Below are 24772 nucleotides of genomic sequence, written 5' to 3'. Positions count from 1 at the left end.
GCTCGTACTATAGATGTCCATTTCCTTTTGTTACTATGATATTTATGTCTGCCCCTAGAACATAATGGAGTGGATTTAAGGGTATTTTAATTCCAATCAGTTTAAGAATGTCATTTTGAATGGATACCCAGAAGGGTCTGATTTGTGGGCAAGTCCAGATCATATGGCTATAAGTACCTTGTCCACTTTTGCACCTAGGACATAGGGGATCATATTTACTCCTTATTACTGGGGAGACATGTAGCTTGTGTATTATTTTATATTGGGTTTCATAAGACTTGTTAGAGCACGTTATTTTCTTTGCATTAAGTAGTATGTTACGCCATATCCCCTCATCTATTTGTAGTTGAAAATGGTTTTCCCAGAATACTTTACTGTTATTAGTTGATGCTTTTTCTACCTGGAACAGACTCTCGTAAAGAATCTGAAAGCTTTTAATTAATTAGAACATTTTACTTCTATAAACATATTTCTGTCTTTCTTTCTTTCTTTCATTCATTCTAACTATGTTTTTCTTCAAAGTTCCCCACCATCGTCTTCCCGGAAACAGATGATGTAACATCATATCTTTAATCTGATTGGTTGATTTGTCTAAACTACATAACGAGTCCTCCTTCATTCTCTTTCAAACTCCAGAACTTCTCTTTCAGTAAACATCTGTTCATTCTGATGTGTTTTATTCTGATATGTTTATTCTCATCTATTAAATTCAGTTCAGTTTTGATCAGTGATGATGAAGATTACAGCCACCCTCCTCATCCTCTCCTCTGTACTTCATGTCAAAGCGATCGCAGTAAGTAAGTACATTATATTTATATAATGTTATATAAAGTTATTGTATAATATATGCATTTATATCTACTGTTATTATACAAAATAAAAGATGAACAATGCACAATACAAACAAATGACCTTTAGTTAGGGAATTTTAGCAATATGTGTGGACCATCTGTGAAAAAATTTACTACCAATAGCTTTCTTCACCAATGTGTTCTTATAGGTGTCTAGAATCACCTCTCAATTAATGCAAACCCAAATCCTCGTGGAAAATCCTGGAGAGCCAATCAAAGTTAAGGAGCCCAGAGGGCTTGGGTGAAAGATATTTAAAAAAATAAAAGTCTAAAATGAACTTGTGAGGTGTCTAACTAGGGGTTTTCAGGGGTGCTGAATCCATTCCAACCATTATTCTTTAGTAAAAACGTCTCCCTGGACATCTAATATTGGTATATTGGTTATTGTTAGTGTATAATCAGTGTATAATCAATGGTAGGGGATTGGGGTGTTGTTGAATTGATTCTATTCTGAAAAATAAAATAAGAAAATATTGCTAAACACTTGATAAGAGTGTACACCTACTGTGCACATGCTCAGTGGGATACACTGTCTGAATGTGGGGAAGGAGCGGGAGTGTTGCATCCTGGCAAATATGTCTGGACGATTTTAAGGTACGGTAGTTTATCTACTTTTTGGCATTTATTTTCCTCTGCTGGCAAAACTTTTGATTATTGTGAATTTAGATGTCAATTTTCTCGAGCCTATTGCTTACATTGAACAACCATTAGTTAAACAATCATGACACTTGTCTTTTAGTAGACAACATGGAAGAGGATTCTGTAGCTTGTGGCTTAAGGTGCTTCATCTGTGGTGGTCCTGAGACTGAGATTCAAAAGTCACCCAAAAAGGCTATGCACATTTTTTGTCTTATTCTGAGAGTGTGGATGATGCAGCATTAATCAGAAGACTTCATGAGGACTGGAAAAACTGAGATGACCCCAAACTACGATACCATTTGGAATGCAAAACCGAGCTATACAGTCGTGCAAGAAGTACAGTATATCCACTGAATATCGTAAGTTTTTTTTCATTGTGATGAAAGTTGCCACTTGCAGATTTCAATCCTATTCTATGTTGTGAGTGACATCATAATTTAATATAAACTTTAAACATAATCTATTCTTTAGAGCAAGATGAGCAAGTCTAACGGCCAGACAGGAAGAAAAGACGCAGGGCATTGTCTGGGTCAAGTAGTTCAAGTGCTAGCTGGCACACTTGATCTACCATAATACTTGCATCCTTTGCAATGAAGGTATCAATGTTGGCACATTGACAAGAAACCCTGGTAAGTCTTTTGTATGTAAGATTCAAATGAATTTTGATAATTGTTTTTCTTGCTCCTCATTGTAGGCTTCCACTCAAAGTCAAATCATTTAATCATGCACATACTGTATGTGGCTACCTTTTATCCAGACAGAGCTTGGCAGTTGTATCGTGCACCTGATAATGTCTACCAGGACCGACTGAAAAGGAGTTTGATGCAGAGAGCACAGCGACGAGGTGATGACTGGGGACTTGAAGTCGCTGGTCGCCTGGTGGCAGAAGAGGCAGTATATCATATTCGATGCAGAAGAGACTTTGAGAACCCTGTTACAAAGTCTGAGGTAACATTATATGGATACACAATACAGCTGTACAATACAACTCACATTTCTTATCCTGAGGGAAGAAATATAATTTTTAATAGTGAAACTTTTGACTTCAAAATAATGTATTCTGCAAGATTGATATGGGTCCAGGAATGAGGGGGACTAATAAAGGATAAGAAATGTGAGTTGTATTGTAAGTCGCTTTGGATAAAAGCGTCTACTAAATGACTGTAATGTAATGTACAGCTGTATTGTGTATCCATATAATGTTACGTCAGACTTTGTAACAGGGTTCTCAAAGTCTCTTCTGCATCGAATATGATATACTGCCTCTTCTGCCACCAGGCGACCAGCGACTTCCAGCGAAGTCCCCAGTCATCACCTCGTTGCTTTGCTCTCTGCATCAAACTCCTTTTCAGTCTGTCCTGGTAGACATTATCAGGTGCACGATACAACTGCCAAGCTCTGTCTGGATAAAAGGTAGCCACATACAGTATGTGCATGATTAAATGATTTGACTTTGAGTGGAAGCCTACAATGAGGAGCAAGAAAAACAATTATCAAAATTCATTTGAATCTTACATACAAAAGACTTACCAGGGTTTCTTTTCAATGTGCCAACATCGATACCTTCATTGCAAAGGATGCAAGTCTTTTCTTCCTGTCTGGCCGTTGGACTTGCTCATCTTGCTCTAAAGAATAGATTATGTTTAAAGTTTTTATTAAATTATGATGTCACTCACAACATAGAATAGGATTGAAATCTGCAAGTGGCAACTTTCATCACAATGAAAAAAAACGTACGATATCCAGTGGATATACTGTACTTCTTGCACGACTGTATAGCTCGGTTTTGCATTCCAAATGGTATCGTAGTTTGGGGTCATCTCAGTTTTTCCAGTCCTCATGAAGTCTTCTGATTAATGCTGCATCATCCACACTCTCAGAATAAGACAAAAAATGTGCATAGCCTTTTGAATCTCAGTCTCAGGACCACCACAGATGAAGCACCTTAAGCCACAAGCTACAGAATCCTCTTCCATGTTGTCTACTAAAAGACAAGTGTCATTATTGTTTAACTAATGGTTGTTCAATGTAAGCAATAGGCTAGAGAAAATTTACATCTAAATTCACAGTAATCAAAAGTTTTGCCAGCAGAGGAAAATAAATGCCAAAAAGTAGATAAACTACCGTACCTTAAAATCGTCCAGACATATTTGCCAGGATGCAACACTCCCGCTCCTTCCCCACATTCAGACAGTGTATCCCACTGAGCATGTGCACAGTAGGTGTACACTCTTATCAAGTGTTTAGCAATATTTTCTTATTTTATTTTTCAGAATAGAATCAATTCAACAACACCCCAATCCCCTATCATTGATTATACACTGATTATACACTAACAATAACCAATATACCAATATTATATGGCCAGGGAGACATTTTTACTAAAAAATAATGGTTGGAATGGATTCAGCACCCCTGAAAACCCCTAGTTAGACACCTCACAAGTTCATTTTAGACTTTTATTTTTTTAAATATTTTTCACCAAAGCCCTCTGGGCTCCTTAACTTTGATTGGCTCTCCAGGATTTTCCACGAGGATTTGGGTTTGCATTAATTGAGAGGTGATTCTAGACACCTATAAGAACACATTGGTGAAGAAAGCTATTGGTAGTAAATTTTTTCACAGATGGTCCACACATATTGCTAAAATTCCCTAACTACTTTGACACACACACGCACACGCACGCACGCAGGCACGCACGCAGGCACGCACGCACGCGCACACACACACACACACACACACACACACACACACACACACACACACACACACACACACACACACACACACACACACACACCATTTACTACCTATATATATAATTGAATCATGAATGTTGGTCCAAATACATAGACATTAAAACAGATACTAGGAACTGTTGTTGTGACATCATGAGATAAATTATTCCGTATGAATTACTTTCATGATAAAAATAATAAATAAAAACATTTGAATCTGTTTCAGTGTGAACTAGAAAAAGTGCTCCTCGGAGCACAGGTCTCCGCCAGGTCAGGTAGGTTATTGTGGCCTCCTGGTGGCGCTAAAATAGGCCCATGTGAAAAGGGTGCCATTTCTTCCTAGGCCTGGCTCGGCAATTGGACACTGCATTCAGGATTTGAGGCATTCTGTTAAAAAAAAATGTTTTGCTTAATTAGACCTGCTGGTGGCGCTATAACAGGCCAATGTTAAAAGGGTGGTATTTGTTCCTCAACATAGTGTGAATGTGCGTGCAAAGTTTGACCGCAATCGGACGCAGCGTTCATGATTTGCAGCATTTTGTTCAAAACAAGCCACTACTGCAAACTTTAGATGTGAATCTTAGCCAATCAGGATGGAATATGAACAATCAAACAGATTCACCTTGATCACATGACTATAGAGATCATGTGTACCGATTTGCGTGAAAGTTGGATACAATCGGAAGGAGTAATCTAAAAAAAAATGTTTAACATAAGTCGGCCTCCTGGTGGCGCTATATAAGGCAGATGTGAACAATGCAGGGCAAAGGTTTTTCCTTGACCTCTAAGGGGTGTGCATACAAAGTTTTACATAGATCGGTGCAGTTATAAGTAAAAACACGAATTGGTCTGTTATAGCGCCACCATGAGGTTGATTTGAAAATATTCAAGTGGCATTTCTTCCTCGGCATAGTGGAAATATGCGTGCAAAATTTCCCGGAGATTGCATGCTGCGTTCATGATTTGAGGCATTTTGTTTGAAACGGAGTACTCCTGCAAACTTTGGAAGCCATTTTTAGTCAATCAGGATGGAATATAAAAAATCTGAAAGACTTGTTTTGTTTAATGACTATAAAGACACTATGTACCAATTTGTGAGATTTTGGGACCAAATCTGTAGGAGTACTGTAAAAAAAACATGGTTTGCACAAATCGGCCTCCTGGTGGCGCTATAAAAGCCCCATGTGAGAAATTTGGGGCAGAGGTTCTGCTGTGGCATCCAGGGAGTGTGTGTGCACAGTTTCGCTGCGATCAAGCCAACGGTGCCGGAGATTAGCTGTCCACAGACAGAACTAGAAAAAGTGCTCCTCGGAGCACAGGTCTCCGCCAGGTCAAGTAGGTTATTATGGGCCAGCAATGTTCGGAATTGGACAATCAGGATGGAATATATAAAACATTGGAGAGAACCGTCTTGATCACTTGACTATAGAGATAATGTGTACCGATTTGCATGATGTTTGGACACAATTTGTAGGAGTAATATAAAAAATCACACCCTGTGTGAAGGTAGCGGCGCCTTTGATACATTTTGTCATCGATATGTGTTTATAATGTGTTTATAGCCATGTGTCACGTGAAGCTTGACCAATGACTTTGTTGACAGGTCTGACCAATCAGAGCGTTGACGGGTCTGACTAATCAGAGCGTTGACAGGTCTGACCAATCAGAGCGTTGACGGGTCTGACCAATCAGAGCGTTGACGGGTCTGACCAATCAGAGCGTTGACGGGTCTGACCAATCAGAGCGTTGACGGGTCTGACCAATCAGAGCGTTGACGGGTCTGATTAATCAGAGCGTTGACGGTGAACACGGACAAAGTCAGGTATAGAGCGGCTAGCGCCGCTAAAAAGAAAACTGTTGCAAAAATTATAATAGGGCAATGTTAAAAGGGTGGCATTTGTTCCTCAACATAGTGCTGGAATATGAAAAATCTAACAGATCCGTCTTGATCACATGACTATAGAGATCTTGTGTACCGATTTGCGTGACATTTGGATAAAATCTGAAGGCTTACAATCAAAAAGAAAATGTTTTACATAAGTCGGCCTCCTGGTGGCGCTATAAAAGGCAAATGTGAAAAATGCAGGGCAAAGGTTCTGCTCTGGTATCCAGGGACTGTGTGTGCACAGTTTGGCTGCGAGCAAGCCAACGGTGCCGGAGATTAGCACCGGTCTAAACTCCCGAAAGTGCCCTAGCAGAAGCACTCAGGCTATATTTTGAAAATAGCAGATCTACAAGCTCACAACGCATGCTGGCTTGTGAGCTTGTAGATCTGCTATTTTCAATGCAGACAGATCTGCAATCTTATCTGAATGACTGTTAAAGCAGTTTGTTTAAATTACTTTATAAAATGTTATATTTTCACAGGGATTATTTATTAGTGTAGATATACATTTAAGAGTGGATTATGTGTCTAGATGCCTGTCAGACAGTCAGACAATGTTGCTCTGCAGGTCTAGGATGGAATAAACGGGCGCAGCCAACGTCAACAACTGGTCCCGACCAGACGTGAGATTTCAGCCTACCGTAGGATGAAGCCCACGTCAGGATATATTGATAAATGCCGAAAGGTGCGGTGATCTCGCCGTACGCCCATTATTTGGGCTGCACCGCGTTGATAAATGAGGGCCACTCTCTCGCCATGCCTTTCGGCCTGGCGGAGACAATACAATGTTTTACTGGAAGCTACTTTTAATATCCAACTTTTCACTTCATATAAGAACCAAATATGACTGTTTAACATGATGATTATGTGTTATTGTCACTGTGAAGAAGTTTGTTGTTGAATTTAATTTCATCTTTGTTTTATTTCCAGTGTTCCATGAGGAGATTAAAGTCATTGGCTGTTCAGACACAGTTAAAGACTCATATAAAGAGTACATGATAGGACTGGATGGTGAAGTTTTGTTCTACGCAGATTACAACAAAGGGAAGGCGGTGGAGCCTCAGCCTCCGTTTGTAGAACATATGACCTACCCAGGAACGTATGAAGCAGCTTTGAATTATCAGGCGCGCTGCAAAGCCCAGCTGGACACCGTTCGCACTGCCTTGAAGAAACCACCAGTGAAAGGTACATGAATACTTTTAACACAATAGTTATTAACTAAAACGGTAAATAAATATATTCATTTAACATGTATGAAAATGTTAAAAACGTTATATTAAGTATTTATAGTTTTTATGGTGAAATATTTTCTAAATAATATGTATTTTTGGGGGGGGGGTCAGCAAGAATGTGGACTTCAATAGCCTTTTTCATGTGATAATAAGTGACCTCTTAGTTTCACATGTACGCTAGGCGGGGGAATAAATGACACACACTAACGTAGGCTATATAGTATGTTTTACATACATGAACACACACACACTAACGTAGGCTATATAGTATGTTTTACATACATGAACACACACTAACGTAGGCTATATAGTATGTTTTTCATACATGAACACACACACACTAACGTAGGCTATATAGTATGTTTTACATACATGAACACACACACACTAACGTAGGCTATATAGTATGTTTTACATACATGAACACACACACACACTAACGTAGGCTATATAGTATGTTTTACATACATGAACACACACACACTAACGTAGGCTATATAGTATGTTTTACATACATGAACACACACACACTAACGTAGGCTATATAGTATGTTTTTCATACATGAACACACACACACTAACGTAGGCTATATAGTATGTTTTACATACATGAACACACACACACTAACGTAGGCTATATAGTATGTTTTACATACATGAACACACACTAACGTAGGCTATATAGTATGTTTTTCATACATGAACACACACACACTAACGTAGGCTATATAGTATGTTTTACATACATGAACACACACTAACGTAGGCTATATAGCATGTTTTTCATACATGAACACACACTAACGTAGGCTATATAGCATGTTTTTCATACATGAACACACACTAACGTAGGCTATATAGCATGTTTTTCATACATGAACACACACTAACGTAGGCTATATAGCATGTTTTTCATACATGAACACACACTAACGTAGGCTATATAGCATGTTTTTCATACATGAACACACACACTAACATAGACTATATAGTATGTTTTTCATACATGAACACACACACACTAACGTAGGCTATATAGTATGTTTTTCATACATGAACACACACACACTAACGTAGGCTATATAGTATGTTTTTCATACATGAACACACACTAACGTAGGCTATATAGCATGTTTTTCATACATGAACACACACACTAACATAGACTATATAGTATGTTTTACATACATGAACACACACACACTAACGTAGGCTATATAGTATGTTTTTCATACATGAACACACACACACTAACGTAGGCTATATAGTATGTTTTACATACATGAACACACACACACTAACGTAGGCTATATAGTATGTTTTACATACATGAACACACACTAACGTAGGCTATATAGTATGTTTTTCATACATGAACACACACACACTAACGTAGGCTATATAGTATGTTTTACATACATGAACACACACTAACGTAGGCTATATAGCATGTTTTTCATACATGAACACACACTAACGTAGGCTATATAGCATGTTTTTCATACATGAACACACACTAACGTAGGCTATATAGCATGTTTTTCATACATGAACACACACTAACGTAGGCTATATAGCATGTTTTTCATACATGAACACACACTAACGTAGGCTATATAGCATGTTTTTCATACATGAACACACACTAACCTAGGCTATATAGCATGTTTTTCATACATGAACACACACTAACCTAGGCTGTATAGTATGTTTCAGTAGTGTGTCCAGTGGCACGTGTCACTGGACACAAACGAGGTACGTCCAGATCCTCCTCCACGAGAACCAGCTCCTGGGAGCGTCCAAATGGTTCTCTCGGAGTGGGAGACGTCAGGCGCAAAGACGAGAAAACCCCCCCAAGATGGCGGACGAGGAGAGGCGGAAGTTTACATGCCGGAGGGCCCCAGTGTTACCCCGTCGACACTCCCCATGGGGGACGAGAGTTTCGTTCCGGGTAACAACACCACCACGGAAGGGTTCCGCTGTCACGTCACTCAGAGCGACGGCGTCTCCGGTTCCCATGGAAACGAGCATGTGCTCCAAGACAGTGACGTCATCAGTAACCCCCTCCACCCCACGCGCCCAGCTATCGCTAACAGTCAGAGCTGTAGGGCGGAGGTGGGCATCGGGGAAGACTTCCGTACCCAGTCACGTGACTTCCCCGCGCCCGTTGAACGGACCGACGCTACCGCTGCTGCCCCTCGTGGACGCCTCCTCGACGATCACTTCGATCAGACCGGAGGCGTCACTGGTTCCCTTGGGAACGGGCAAGTGCTCCATGGAGCAGGTGACGTCAGTAGCCCCCACCAACCCCACGAATCCTCTCGCTCGTTGCCTAGTGCAATGGAAAGCTTGCAAACCGAACCCTTGGGTGCTGCGCACCGTTCAGAAGGGCTACAGGTTGCAATCTTCCAGCAAGCCTCCGCTAACAAACAAAGTTTTGTTCGCTCAAGCATCGGGCCAAGACGCTGAGAGAGGAGGTTTTGTCTCTACTGAGCAAGGGTGCAATCAGAGAATTATCCCCGGATCAGAACCTGCTGGGTTTCTATTCGGAATATTTCCTGGTGAAAAAGAAGTGGGGGGGGGGGGGGGGGGGGGAGAGGGGGTTTTGAGACCTATTCTGAATCTGAAGGGCCTGAACAGATTTCTGAAGGTCTTCAATTTTCGAATGCTGACAACGGCAACATTGATACGCTCAATACGACAGGGGGATTGGTGGACGAGCATAGATCTCAAGGATGCCTATTTTCACGTCCCAATCTACCCTCCACACCTGAAGTTCCTGCGCTTTGGCTACGAAGGCAAAGTGTACGAATACACGGTGCTTCCATTTGGCATGTCACTGAGCTCTCTGGTTTTCGTGAAATGCACGGATGCGGCCATAGCTCCACTGTGGCAGCAGGGTCTCCGTCTGGCATCGTACATAGACGACTAGCTGCTGGCAGCGGGATCGAGGGAGGAGGTGGCGCGGCACACAGAGTTGGCCATTGCACACCTAACATCCCTGGGGTTCACGATCAACGCTCAGAAAAGCGTCTTGATCCCATCCCAACAAGCCACCTTCGTGGGAATATCACTGGATTCAACCACGATGGTGGCACGTCTATTTCAGGACAGGATAACCGGCTTTCTGGCATGTGTACGCTCTCTGCGCGTGGGGCATGGAGTCACGTACAGGACATGCATGCAAGGAGCGGGTCTCATGGCCTCGGCCATACACCTGATCCGGTTGGGCAGATACGTGAGACCTTTCCAGAGGTGGATGCGGGCTCTGAGGATCCCGCACACCATGGGCTCTCGGAAGGTGGTAGTGTCACCACGGTGTGTGGTGTCACTTCAACCGTGGTCACAGGCGACCTTCCTGTCCGAGGGGGTCAGGATAGGAGCAGTAGTGTCATGGAAGGTGATTACCACGGATGCCAGCCTCTCAGGTTGGGGGGCTGTCCACGAAGGATACTCAGCCAGGGGGACGTGGGACTCCGTTCTGAAGAAGTGCCACATCAATTACCTGGAGCTGTTGGCGGTCTTCCTCGCTCTCAGAACGGACAATACCACAACGATGTGCTATGTCAACAAACAAGGAGGCTTGGGTTCCCTTGTGTTGGACAAATTGGCACGCGAGCTGACGCTCTGGAGTGTGTCACGCCTAGCTTCGCTACGCGCCTCCCATGTGCCAGGTGTTGTCCAGGGGCGGGCTTCGATACGGGGAATGGTCGCTCAACCCGCAGGTTGCGAACCTGATTTTGGCCCGGTTCGGCTCGGCTCAAGTTGATTTGTTTGCATCCAGAGAGAACGCGAAATGCTCACGGTTCTTCTCGATGGGGAACAAGGACCTCTCCTTGGGAGTGGATGCTTTGGCACACAGATGGCCAAGCGTACTACTGTGTGCCTTCCAGCCTCTGGAACTGATCCCTCCGACGTTGGAGAAGGTCAGGCTCCAGGGCCGGACAGTCCTGCTGGTGGCTCCAGCATGGGACATGTGGAGGTTGGAGATTACTCCTCTCCTCTACGACGAGCCGTGGGCTCTCCCTCTGTGCAGAGACCTTCTGAGACAGGGAGGGAACGAGGTGTTCCACGATAACCCCCAGGAGCTAGATCTGTGGGTCTGGCCTGTGAAAGGGCGAGCTTGAGCTCGCAGGGGCTGCCCCCTGATGTGGTGGCCACCATACAGGGGGCCAGAGCAGTTTCCACGAGACTCCAGTATGACTTGCTGGAACATGTTTGCATCCTGGTGCCCGAGACAGTTGCCATCAGTAGTGGCTTTCCAGGCACCTGTGGGCAGCATCCTTGTTTTCCTACAAGACAGGTTGAACCAGGATCTGTCTTTTTCCACCATTAAGGTGTACCTGGCGGCCATTTCCGCTAGCCACGAAGGGTTCGAGGGCAAGCCGGTGGGTCATCACCCGCTGGTGCAACGGTTTATGACCGGTGTTAAGCGGGCCAAGCCGGTTACCAGGCCATTGTTCCCGAAGTGGGACATGGCAGTAGTGCTGGAGGCACTCTGCCATCCTCCTTTTGAGCCTTTTGAGACTGTGGATCTGAGGATTGTTAGTCTCAAAACGGTGCTCCTGGTGGCCCTGTGTACAGCTAAACGTGTCGGTGACATGCAGGCGCTCTCGGTGAGCCCGGAGTGCATGTGGTTTTCGGACGACGGCAGGAGGGTTTTGTTGAAACCCAACGTGAAGTTTGTGTCCAAAACTGGCATGATTGCTAGGGCCCCGGTGGAGTTGGGGGCCTTCCACCCGCCGCCGTTCGCGTCGGCGGAGGATAGGCGGTTGCACTGTCTCTGTCCAGTAAGGGCGCTGAAACTTCACTGTCAGAGGACGGCGGCCGGCCGTGGGTCGTCTCAGCTGTTCGTCTCCTATGGTTGGTCCGGTCAGAGAAAGGCGGTGGCTAGACCAACCCTGTCCAGATGGATCGTGGAGGCGATTAGGTTGGCCTATGAGAGTAGTGGGTCTGTAGTCCCGGTGGGGCTCAGGGCCCACTCTACTCGGGGTGTGGCTGCATCTTGGGCTCTCTACAAGGGGGTGCCGATGCAGGACATATGCTTTGCGGCGAACTGGTCGTCTCCTTGTACCTTTGCGGCCTTTTACAGCCTTGACGTGGCGGCATCTGAGATGGCGCACACAGTCCTGGGTGTGGCGGCAGGTGTAAGCCAGGAGAGTGGTGAGCGTGCCTAGGGGCATGCTTCTCTTCCTGCTTGCTGTTCCTCAAATGTCAGGTTTACTTGACTTTTGTGGCCTTCAGCCTGGCCGTGGCGATGTCAAGGATGTCACACACGGCCTTGGTTGTATAGGCTAGCTAAAGTCAGGGGAGTATTGTGCATGCCTGGGGGCATGCCTCTCTTCCTGCTTGAGCTTCCTCTTATGCTTCCCCTGGACCGGCTAGGCAGGGTCCGGGGGAGAGGAGGTCCTGGTTCTCTTGTACCTAAGAGGTAGACTGGGGTCTGACCTCTTTAGTTACAGGAGTCAGACTGGTTGGTCTGTAAGGCCCTTGCCTTTTGATCCTTTCCGCATTTGACCCGAGGGGTCAGGCGCCTGGGGGCCGTGGTCTTGCCGAGGGCAAGACCTGAGGCCAGGGGCGTGCGGATGGGTAGGGTTGCAGACTGGGGCTCCCCAGGGGGCGTTTATGTGTCCCATAAGTAAGCATATTATGGAGGAATGACAGAAGGTACGAATGTTACGTATGTAACCCCAGTTTTCTTAATTCCGTAGTAATATGCTTACCAAAAACCCCTTCTGTGCGCTTTTGTGGCATGCAGAGTGAAGGTTTTAAGAGGGCGTATCCCAGTGACGCGAGGGTATTTATACCCCTTCCGGTATACCGGTTTCGCGTAACATGACCCTATCCAATAGGAATTGTAACCGGGAGTCCATGTGCTGTGCTCTGTGCATCGCTAGGGGGCGATGATATCCTATAAGTAAGCATATTACTACGAAATTAAGAAAACTGGGGCTACATACGTAACCCCTAGTTACTAGTTACTTTGTAGATTTTGTTTATTATTACAAAACATACATTAACCACTTCAGCCCTATACACATTTTGGCCAATGAAAATAGCAGAACTACAAGCTCACAATGTGTTGTGAAGCGACGCATTGTGAGCTTGTAGATCTGCTATTTTCAAAAGATTTTCATACATTTGAAAACTTGAAATGGGACATTCTGCAGAATGAATACTTTTACTTTTGGTACTTTTAGTATATTTTCATACCAATACTTTTGTACTTTTACTCAAGTACATTTTGAATTCTGGACTTTTACTTGTAACAGAGTATTTCTATATTGCAGAATTGATACTTTTACTTAAAGTAAAACATTTGAGTACTTTTTCCACCACTGGCTGCTAGTAGCCCCGCCTCCTATTACTCTGTGGCTGTGGCGCGCACACACACACACACACACACACACACACACACACACCCACGCACACACACCCACGCACACACACCCACACCCACACACACACACACCCACACACACACACACACACACACACACACACACACACACACACGCACAGACAGACAAACCTATTTTAGACTTTATGTAGTGACATATTTGGCCGATGGGGGGCAGTTAGCCTAGTGTTGATTGTAAAACTGATAATCGGCTGGTAGTTTAGAACCGGACTCGAGAGCCACTGTGAGGCCTAGCTGGGTTGTACGGCCAGCTAGTCGTCCTGGTACTCTGAATAGAGTTAATATGATCTTCGAGCGTCGCTGAGGACACTGCATTAACCATGGCATCCAGGGTCCTTTATGCTGCTGGCTGTGCCCCTGATGTCACCACGGTGATGTCAGATAGTGTCAGACATCTCCATATACGGAGCTGCCCATGTCAGTTATGCCCAAATATGGGACCATGACGTCAGTCCTCGTCGTGACGGCCATCTCCATATATGGAGTTTCTGGGAAGGGTTCGCTGATGTCAGACCCCGTATCTATGACACGTCTTGGGTCTCTATGACGACTTCGTAGGTCGATCGTCTCTATTTATGGGGATCTCCATTGATGGAGCTGTTTTTTCTTATCACCCACACAAAGTACCAGACACTTTCATAAAGGCGACAAAGAAAAAGCGGACTCAAAGACAGGCAGCCATTTGGTTATAACGATTATATTCAGACAGAGAGACTGGGAAGGTTACAGTATCACAGGTATGGTACATAGCACGCCAAGACTTGACTTTTACATGGCCCGTTATCAGTTAGGTAACATAAACAATGACATCATAGGATGTGACATAGATGAGTTTCCGGGCAAAGGTGGACTTCTTGGATTGGATGAGAGTGATGATTACGTCGTCGTCAGATGAGGATGATGATGGTAGATGATGAAAATGATGATGATGGTGTGACAGTTTATCTTTGGACAAACAGCGTCCAAGTGTCTGGGTCAACACTTTGACCTCGGCTCTGACCGGTCACTGGTCAGTGGTGACTTTGTGACACTGAAAGAAGGGTTAGCGTATAACAGAACACCAAGATGAAGTGTTCTCAAAACATCGCTTACTTAACTAGAAATATTGACATAACTCGAGGAGCGGACAGATAGCAACAGAAAGCCTATAGCTAGTTTGACCTTGCATAGACAGAGAGAGAATAGGAGAATACAGAAGCACATTTAACATGACTGAATTAGGCCAATATGACACCATTATATTAATGTGACATTTAAAGCAGGTTTAGGACACTAGACAAATTATGATCAACCAAGATTAACTCTATCATCCATATATAGGCCAGTGCTGGCAAGTATGCCCTGAACGTTTGCAACATTGATATTATACAGATGATAATAAAACTGAACATTAACTAGAAAATGTGCTCCTCGGAGCACAAGTCTCCGCCAGCAGACTTGTGTTGGGAATGTTGGGAATGTTCTAATTCTTATGTTCTAATTCTTACAAAATAACATGTTACTGTGTCATAGTAACATGACACACTGTCTGTATAAGTGTCCTTTCATTCCTGTCTGTATAAGTGTCCTTTCATTCCTGTCTGTATAAGTGTCCTATCCGTCCTGTCTGTATAAGTGTCCTATCCGTCCTGTCTGTGTAAGTGTCCTATCCGTCCTGTCTGTGTAAGTGTCCTATCCGTCCTGTCTGTGTAAGTGTCCTATCCGTCCTGTCTGTGTAAGTGTCATATCCGTCCTGTCTGTGTAAGTGTCCTATCCGTCCTGTCTGTGTAAGTGTCCTATCCGTCCTGTCTGTGTAAGTGTCCTATCCGTCTGTCGGAAAGGCGACATGTAACCACTAAATGTTAGCTTGGCTGATGGCACTGATGTCACTTCAGAACGCGCACCGCAGCGCTCCGAAGTGACACATCTATTTATAGGCCGCTATACGTCATGCGTCTCACTAGCCAATCAGAGCACACTCTTTCAACGTATTGTCACGTGAGGCTTGACCAATGTTAGCTTGGCCGAGGGGGGGGGGGGGGACGGAAAGTGAAAACATAGTCTCCTGGCGGAGACAATGACATTTTTAATTGTCTATTTCCAGATGGATATATGTACTATGAGGCTCTCCGCTGTGTGTTTAACTCCAGTGAGCTGAAGGACATACAGTTCATACAGTCATTGAATTCCGATGGTGATGAGGTCCTCAGGTGGGACAGTAGAGTAGATCAGTTTGTTGGATACACTGAGCTTGGTGTGAAGAACGCAGAGCGCTGGAATAAAGATCCTGGAGAACTGGCTGTGAGGAGAGCACAACGAGAGAGATTCTGCAAACCCAACATTGAGGGCTACTACTCTGCTGTTCTGAACAAGAGAGGTGAGCTGATCTCAGAGCAGCACTCAACACTCATCACCTCATAAACTATAACATGACATCATTGTTATATAGTCACTTGAAATAACCACACTGTTGTTGTATAATGATACTCTTTACTCCAAGATAGTCAGCATGATTCCATACAAACATTCCGCTGGTAGCATAACATTCAACTGAACATCGCATCCGGGTCCTCGTCTACGTCATCGCCCAAGGCAACCCCCAGCCCCCAGACAGTGTGTGCATGCCCCCTGCTGGGCTGGCTGCTTTCCCAAGTTAGCAGTAAATATAGTAACTTCACTATATCACATTTCCTCCCCTTTAAGTAAACAGCCAGCAGTATCACCCACTTAACAATTTTCAACCAGAACACAATAAACAACATTTCAAAATCAGCCACTGTGAAACACAAACATTTCCCTTTTTACCCCCTCTTTTTTTTTTTTTTTTTTTTACAATGCAGAAAATTGTCCTTTTACTTGTAATAAAGAAAGGCCTAAACTAGGAAGGAACGTCCCCCCAGTGAGATCAGAGCGCAAGTTGCTCTATTTCTGGAACAAACTCACTCTAAGTAACAAAGTCTTTGAGGTGCTCGGGCGCACGCCTCTCCCGCCCCGACCGTCTCTCCGCTGTCACTGCCGGGAGGTCCGATGGGACCGGAATCTCCGGCTCCGGCTGAGTGTCCCTCGGTTCACTCGGAGCAGGCTCACTGGCTTCCATCACTGCAGGCGGGGGGCCCACAGCGCCGCCACTAGTGTCCTCTGACTCCCCTGCTCCCGCCTCTGGCATCCCGCTGGGCACAGTGTCCATAAGCCTGGCACGGACCTGATCCACATGCCTCTTTATGATTTGGCCATTTCCAACAATGACCGTATAGGACACAGGGCCTGATGAGCTATGGATGACGGCAGGGATCCACTTAGGACCATAGGAGTAGTTCTTGATGTACACCTTATCTCCAGGCGCAAAACATCTCAGTCTCTTGGTTGTGTCATGGCATTCTTTCTGTTTCTGCTGCTTTCGCTGCACTTTCGCCGTTACATCTGGCATGAGCAGGTCAAATTGAGAACGGGGCCTCCTGGCCATCATTAACTCCGCCGGTGACACACCGGTTGTGGCATGCGGTGTGATGCGGTAGCTGAACAGGAACCTTGAAACTCTGGTTTGTATAGTCCCTTCTGTGATCTTTTTCATTCCGTCTTTAAAAGTCTGGACGGCCCTCTCGGCCAGCCCATTAGTGGATGGGTGAAACGGGGCTGACCTCACATGCTGAATGCCATTGTTCCTCATGAATGCCTCGAACTCTTCGCTCGTAAAACAGCTGCCATTATCCGAAACGCACACTTTGGGTAAGCCGAAAATACTGAAACTCTGGCGCAGCTTTTCTATGGTGGCTTGGGACGTGGATGTTTTCATGGGGTAGACGTCCATCCACTTTGAGTGAGCATCCACTATCACCAGGAACATTGCTCCTAAGAAAGGCCCTGCATAGTCTATGTGGATTCTCGACCACGGTGACTCAGGCCACTCCCATGGATGTAGCGGTGCACTGGGCGGTGACTTCTGGTGTTTTTGACACTCCTCACACGCCCTCACTTCATTCTCCACATCCTGGTCCATGCCAGGCCACCATACATATGATCTCGCCAGGCTTTTCATCCTAGACATGCCCGAGTGGGACTGGTGCAGTAACTTCAGTATCTTAACCCTTCCCTTTGTGGGAATAATCACCCTGGCTCCCCAGAGCACACAGCCGTCTCTCACACTCAACTCCAACTCTCTCTGGTGAAATGGCTGGAATTGAGCATCTGTTTTTTTAGGCCACCCCTTCAATACATATTCATGGACTTGTGATAAGATCACATCTCTCGCTGTCCAGCGCTTCAGCTGTTGGGTGTCGACCAGTGAGTCATCCAGTAAATCCATCATTAAAACTTGTTCCGTTGCCCCTTTGTCACTCACTGTTTCAGGCAGGGGCAGCCTGCTCAAGGCGTCAGCATTTGCATGTTTTGTTCCTTCTTTGTACACAATGTTGTACTCATAGGCGCTCATGTGAACCGCCCACCGCTGTACTCTGGGGGAGCCCATTTGTGGGATGGCCTTCCTCACATCGAAAAGAGAGATCAGCGGCTTGTGATCCGTATAGATGGTGAAAGTACGTCCATACAGGTACTTGTGAAACTTTTTTATTCCAAACATCACGGCCAAGCCTTCCTTGTCCAGTTGCGAATATCCTTTTTCAGCAGGGGCTAGTGTGCGCGACATGAAGCCCAGCGGTCGCTCGCCTCCATCTTCCATACGGTGTGACAGAACAGCGCCCACTCCATATGGAGAAGCGTCACAAGAAAGAATTAATTCACGATCAGCTGAATAGTGCACCAGGACTTCTGCAGTGGTCAGCAGGGCCTTTGACTTTTGAAAAGCCTCCTCCTGGTTCCTCTTCCATGCCCAACGCACATCCTTTCTTAATAGTTCATGTAGTGGGGCCAGCAAGGTCGACAAATTTGGCAAGAAGCGGCCATAGTAATTCAAGAGCCCTAAATAGGACTTTAACTCTGTGACGTTTGTCGGGGCAGGGGCATCCACTATGGCTTTCACTTTTTTTTGTACAGGGTGAAGCCCCTGAGCATCCACTCTATGGCCCAGATACTCTACTGCCTCCTGCATGAACGTGCGCTTACTCCTTCTTAATCTCAGCCCAGCCTCCTTCAACCTGGTCAACGCAGTGTCAAGATTTGCAAGGTGGTCAGCCTCATTTTTCCCACTGACCAAGATGTCATCCAAGTATACAGCCACAAATGGAATTCCTCTTAACAGACTTTCCATAGTCCGCTGAAATATGGCTGGTGCTGACGCCACCCCGAACGGCAGCCTGTTGTATGTGAACAGCCCTCTATGTGTGTTGACTGTCAAATATTTCTTTGACTCTTCATCCATGAGGATCTGCTGATAAGCATGACTCATATCCAATTTTGAGAACCGCTGTCCTCCGGACAGGGCTGCCAACAGGTCTTCTACTCGGGGTATGGGATACTGTTCCAGGGATGAGACTGTGTTTACAGTGAGTTTGTAGTCCCCACATAGCCTTATGGCTCCAGTAGGCTTCAGAATCGGGACAACAGGTGCAGCCCACTCAGCATATTTCACCGGTGTGATAATATTTTCTTTCAACAGCCTGTCTATTTCCTCATCTACTTTTGCGCGCATAGCATAGGGAACAGACCTCGGACGGAAGAATCTTGGACTAGCCTCCGCTTTCACATGGATGGTGGCTTTAGTACCTGTAAGGGTGCCCAACTCCTCCTTGAACACTTCCTCATGTTGGCTCAACACCTGCTGCAGTGTGTTGTCCTCCACTTTTATGTTTTGCACTGCTGATCGTGCTCCGTGTCTGGCCTTTATTTCTTTCCAGCTTAGATGTATCTCCTCCAGCCAGCCACGTCCCAACAAGCTGGGGCCCTCCCCCTCCACCACAACGAGGGGCAGTTTCTTTATTTGCTGCTTGTATGCAACCTTGACATGGGCGACCCCTATCACTCCAACAGGGTCCCCTGTGTAAGTTTCCAACTTGACTCTGATGGGCTTTACACTTGGCCTTTTGTTTTCACTCCACAAACTTTTGCACTGCTTTTCGTTCATCACTGTAAGACTGCAGCCTGTATCTATTTCCAAGTTAACCTCTTTCCCATTCAGCTTCATCCCCACCATGTAAGGGTCTACTTTTCTCAGGTGCACTTCACTCATGCGCCCGAGTCTGAATGTCATGCAGCTTAGTGAGAATGTGTCATCTCCCGAGCTGTTACTCTCGCCCTCCTCCTGATTTTCATGCACTTTGTGTGAGCGGTAACTGGCACCCTGTCTCTTTTCTCCCCCTGTTGGTCTTTTGCCCCCTTGATAATTTTTATTTTTGCTCAGGCACGCCCTTGATATGTGCCCCACTTTACCACATGCATGACATTTCTCCAGTTTAAACTTACAGTCGGCTGCCGTATGTCTGTTTCCCTTGCACCGGTAACACTCCTTGACGTCTCCTTTGAACGCAGCCCGAGCCTCGCTTGGGCCAGCGTTAACGTTGAAACACTTCCCTGTGTCACTCACATTTTGAAGATCCCGAGCATTCTTGTTTGCAGTCTCCACCGATATGGCGATCTGTAACGCCTTCTCATAAGTGAGACCCGCCTCAGCCAGGAGACGTCTCTGTGTCCTGTCGTCATTTATTCCACAGACAATCCTGTCTCTCAATCTGTCCTGTAAAGTGTCTCCATAGTTACAGTCCTGAGCTAGTCGACGCAGCTCAGCCACATAGTCCATTACCGCCTCATCCGTCTTGCGATTGCGTGAATCAAACTTGAACCTTTGCACAATTTCACTGGGCTTTGGATCATAGTGATTCTTTAGTAGTAGTACAAGTTCCTGGTATGTCTTGTCCTTTGGCTTTGCAGGGCTGAGGAGGCTCTTCATCAGCCTGTAGGGTGCCGGACCTACTACACTTATCAGTATAGCCCGCTGTTTGTCCCCGTCATCAATTCCATTTGCCGCAAAAAACTGCTCCAGGATCTCGCAATACTCTTCCCACGTCTGGGACTTCTCATCAAACGCCCCCACCGTGCCAATGGTAGCCATGTTTTGATCCTTGTCGCCAAAAGATGTTATATAGTCACTTGAAATAACCACACTGTTGTTGTATAATGATACTCTTTACTCCAAGATAGTCAGCATGATTCCATACAAACATTCCGCTGGTAGCATAACATTCAACTGAACATCGCATCCGGGTCCTCGTCTACGTCATCGCCCAAGGCAACCCCCAGCCCCCAGACAGTGTGTGCATGCCCCCTGCTGGGCTGGCTGCTTTCCCAAGTTAGCAGTAAATATAGTAACTTCACTATATCACAATCATAATAAATCATTCTATTCAGAGATGATTAATGGTGTTAATATTGATCTGATAATGATTATAAAACATTCCTTAACCCATTCAATACGGGGACGCATCTCTGTTAGATTTCTTTAGCTATTAAAAAATAGCAGATATACAAGTTCATAGCACCGCACTATGAGGTTGTAGATCTGCTATTTCTTTTTTAATCGTGAACATTTGTGCAGAACTTTGAATATATGTAACCGGTGTAGTCTTTATCTCTGCGTGTAATGGACTAGACGGACCCAGAACTGTCTTTGGAGACAATCTCCATTTATTCTGATAAGAAATAACATACAACACGTCTCCAGTTAGTTCGGTTTGTAGTGCAAAGAACTCCTCTCTCGTTCCAACACGGAAATACACAAGCACAATATGAAATTTATAATATAATGCAACATACAGTTTGGTTTGTAGTGCAAATAACTCCTCTCTAAACAAAGCCAAACAAACACTGTATAAATCATTTGCAAGTACAATTCCCATTTTGTTATACAGAGAAAACAACAAAAGACACCCACCTCGTTCCAACACGGAAATACACAAGGAAAAGGTGGAGGTGTGGCAAGGCATTTATACAGGGGACAGAAGGAGGAGACTAAATGAGCTGTGACCACTAATGCACTATGTATTCTTATACACATGAACCATGCAGAATTAAGTCAGGTAGAAGCACTTATTTGTATCACATTTTGTGTAATTATATAACACTTATTCACATTGTTACATATATGTTTTTTAAAATGAACATTTGTAACTCAAATCTTTGCTTTTGGGGGTCCCTGGAACAAAACATTTGACAAATGTTTGCTTAAAAAAATATATATATATATATATATATATATAGAGAGAGATTTGCACACATTTTCACAATATTTTTTTTTTGCAGATCTAAAAGTATATCTGCTATTTTGGAATAGCCAAATAAATGTAAAATGACACAGATGCATTCCCGGATTGAATGGGTTAATATTTTGAGAAACATTTCAGATCCTCTTGATTTATACTGTATCCTAACACGCTGTCACACAGTGGAAATAGCAGATCTACAAGTTCACAGCATGTGGTCACCATCGTACACCCAGTATAAATGAAACATATAGATCTATTTCTGAGTGTTTTCACCTACATATAATGACCTTCCTAAAATAGAGACACCAGGATTAATGTTTTTAAATTAACTTTAAAAAGAACCATGCAGGCTAAAACACACCTCTATACACTTCATTTCACCTCCTGATTTTATATTTTAATTATTGTCTTTACTAGTTTGTTTTGTATGTTTTCAATCACTTAAGTAATATTTTACAGGATTATGTGTATTGTATTGTTTTGTTGGTTTCTACTCTTGTTCATTTGAATTATTTTCAGTACATGATATTGCTTGGTTTATTTTTGTTTATGTAAAGCTCTGTGTAACTGTGAATTATTTAATATGTTTAAATTACATTATATAAATGCATAGAATGGGGTAGAATCTACAGTATTCTATGAAACGTTGTGCTCTGGTGCCCAAACATTGACAATTACAGTTACAATTTACAATGTAGGCATTTATCAGATGCTCTTAATTCAGGGTTAGTGATTTACAGTAAGCAAGGAAAACACAAGGTAATACATCAAATGCATAGAAATAGTAATCTAGGATCATAGGTAAACCAAGATCCTATCATTAGTCTAAACAGTATAATATCAAACAAATAAATAATCTGTACATTGAAACTATCCAAACTATTGGATGCCAGGTCAACAGTGAACCTGGCATCTGTCTACATAATATGTTATCTAAATTACATTTAGCCTTTGCATAAGACTGTAAGGTCATCAAGGCTACAGGCTGAGGTGGAGTCTGAAGAGGTGAGTATCCAGATTACGGTCGGAAAATTGGGATTGAGTCTGCAGTTCTGACTGCAATGAGAGTTTATTCCACAGTTTGGGAGCCAGAAGGGAGAAGGGTCTAGGATGTGACGAGCGTTGTCCAGGGTGTTTTAGGGAAGGTTCAGATTCTCTGTGTCAGCTGATCTGAGTGAGCGGGATGGGTTGTAGGGTTGGATCAGGCTTGAAGATATGGGGGTGTCATACCTTTGGTTGCTTTGTAGGCCAACATCAGTGTTTAGTACTCTGTGAGGGCAGCAACTGGGAACCAATGGAGGGAGAGGAGAACGGGGGAGAGACGGGAAACCTGAACATTTTGGCTGGTTGAGGACCAAGTGTTTTGCGGCTTTCTGGATCATTTGGATCTCATTTGGATGATATAATGATAATGACATTTTACTATGACAGGTATAATAATAATAATAATAATAATAATAATAATCTTTTTTTAGGAGTGGAGCCCAAAGTGAGACTGAAGTCAGAGACTCCCCCTCGTCGTGGTGAACACACTCACATGCTGAGGTGCAGCAGCTACGACTTCTATCCTAAAGTGATCCTGGTGACCTGGTGGAGAGGTCAAGAACCTTTGACCTCTGGTCTCTCCTATGCCGATCTGTCTGATGGAGACTGGTACTACCAGTACCACTCCTACCTAGAGTACACACCCAGGTACACACCTAACAGACACCTATACATAGAAATACACACCTCTACTGGTACTACCAGTACCACTCCTACCTGGAGTACACACCCAGGTACACACCTAACAGACACCTACACATAGAAATACACACCTAATAGACACCTATACATAGAAATACACACCTCTACTCGTACTACCAGTACCACTCCTACCTGGAGTACACACCCAGGTACACACCTAACAGACACCTACACATAGAAATACACACCTAATAGACACCTATACATGTATTCTTTAAAAATAAAACAAGTGTTACTCACTTGCTGAAAATGGCCCATTAATTGGTAGGCTAATACTAAATCACACACACACACACACACACACACACACACACACACACACACACACACACACACACACACACACACACACACACACACACACACACACACACACACACACACACACACACACACACGCAGTGTTTATCACCAGTCCACTCCAGACACAACCACGCAGCAAGCTCGTCGTCGTGCACGCATGACGAACGCACACAGAGACCCGCACACGAGTACGTTATACATGAATACACACACAGGAATACACTATAACATGTGTATTTCGTTACTAAGTTTCTTCTGCCTCTTGCCTTCCTATTTTTCCTGCATTGGGGAGGGAATAGTGGAATACACAATAAACACTAGAGCAGAGGAGAGCCCAGCGGGGCATTCACGCTCCTACACAAACATAGTAGTCAAACAGTTTTTTTTCCCAAAAAACTAAATATTAAAAAAGATCATCAGATCAATGTGTTGAATCGCGGGGCGTTTCAGCGTGTAGATCGGCTACTTTCACAATCTGTCCTAATGTTAGTGCTAATTAACAGCTGCTTACTCACTGCCAGACCGGGCGGGGAGGAGGGGCCGCTTCAGCTCTGAGCAGATCCACATGGACACACATTCTACTTCATGATTATTTTAAATATCATGAAAATATATATTATAAACTCATCTTATTGCCTATAGCGGTCTAATGCTATGGTGCCTAATTGTAGTGTTTGTGTGTGTGTGTGTGTGTGTGTGTGTGTGTGTGTGTGTGTGTGTGTGTGTGTGTGTGTGTGTGTGTGTGTGTGTGTTACAGATCAGGAGAGAAGATCACATGCATGGTGGAACATCCCAGCCTGACCGCGCCTATCAAGATGGACTGGGGTC

General features: G+C 44.3%; 2 protein-coding genes across 2 annotated transcripts in view; both read left to right on the top strand.

The window, feature by feature from the left end:
- Positions 1-24772, top strand: part of LOC311044508 (H-2 class II histocompatibility antigen, E-S beta chain-like) — a 246425-nt gene that overhangs the window by 113341 nt on the left and 108312 nt on the right. Inside the window, exon 2 of the mRNA XM_084056148.1 lies at positions 631-649. The gene's annotated coding sequence lies outside the window, so the exon portion shown is untranslated. The remainder of the gene's footprint in view (positions 1-630; positions 650-24772) is intronic.
- LOC311044155 (H-2 class II histocompatibility antigen, E-S beta chain-like) overlaps positions 1-24772 on the top strand; it is a gene marked incomplete at its 3' end in the record, with an annotated part of 56513 nt that overhangs the window by 31362 nt on the left and 379 nt on the right. Inside the window, exon 5 of the mRNA XM_084055574.1 lies at positions 24702-24769. Within this exon, the coding sequence (XP_083911700.1) occupies positions 24702-24769 (68 nt within the window). The remainder of the gene's footprint in view (positions 1-24701; positions 24770-24772) is intronic.

The sequence above is a fragment of the Gymnoscopelus microlampas genome (assembly GCF_963454915.1).
Source record: "Gymnoscopelus microlampas genome assembly, chromosome: 4".
Classification (NCBI taxonomy): domain Eukaryota; kingdom Metazoa; phylum Chordata; class Actinopteri; order Myctophiformes; family Myctophidae; genus Gymnoscopelus; species Gymnoscopelus microlampas.
Note: the sequence above shows the minus strand (reverse complement) of the source record. Positions and strands in the feature narration are given on the sequence as shown.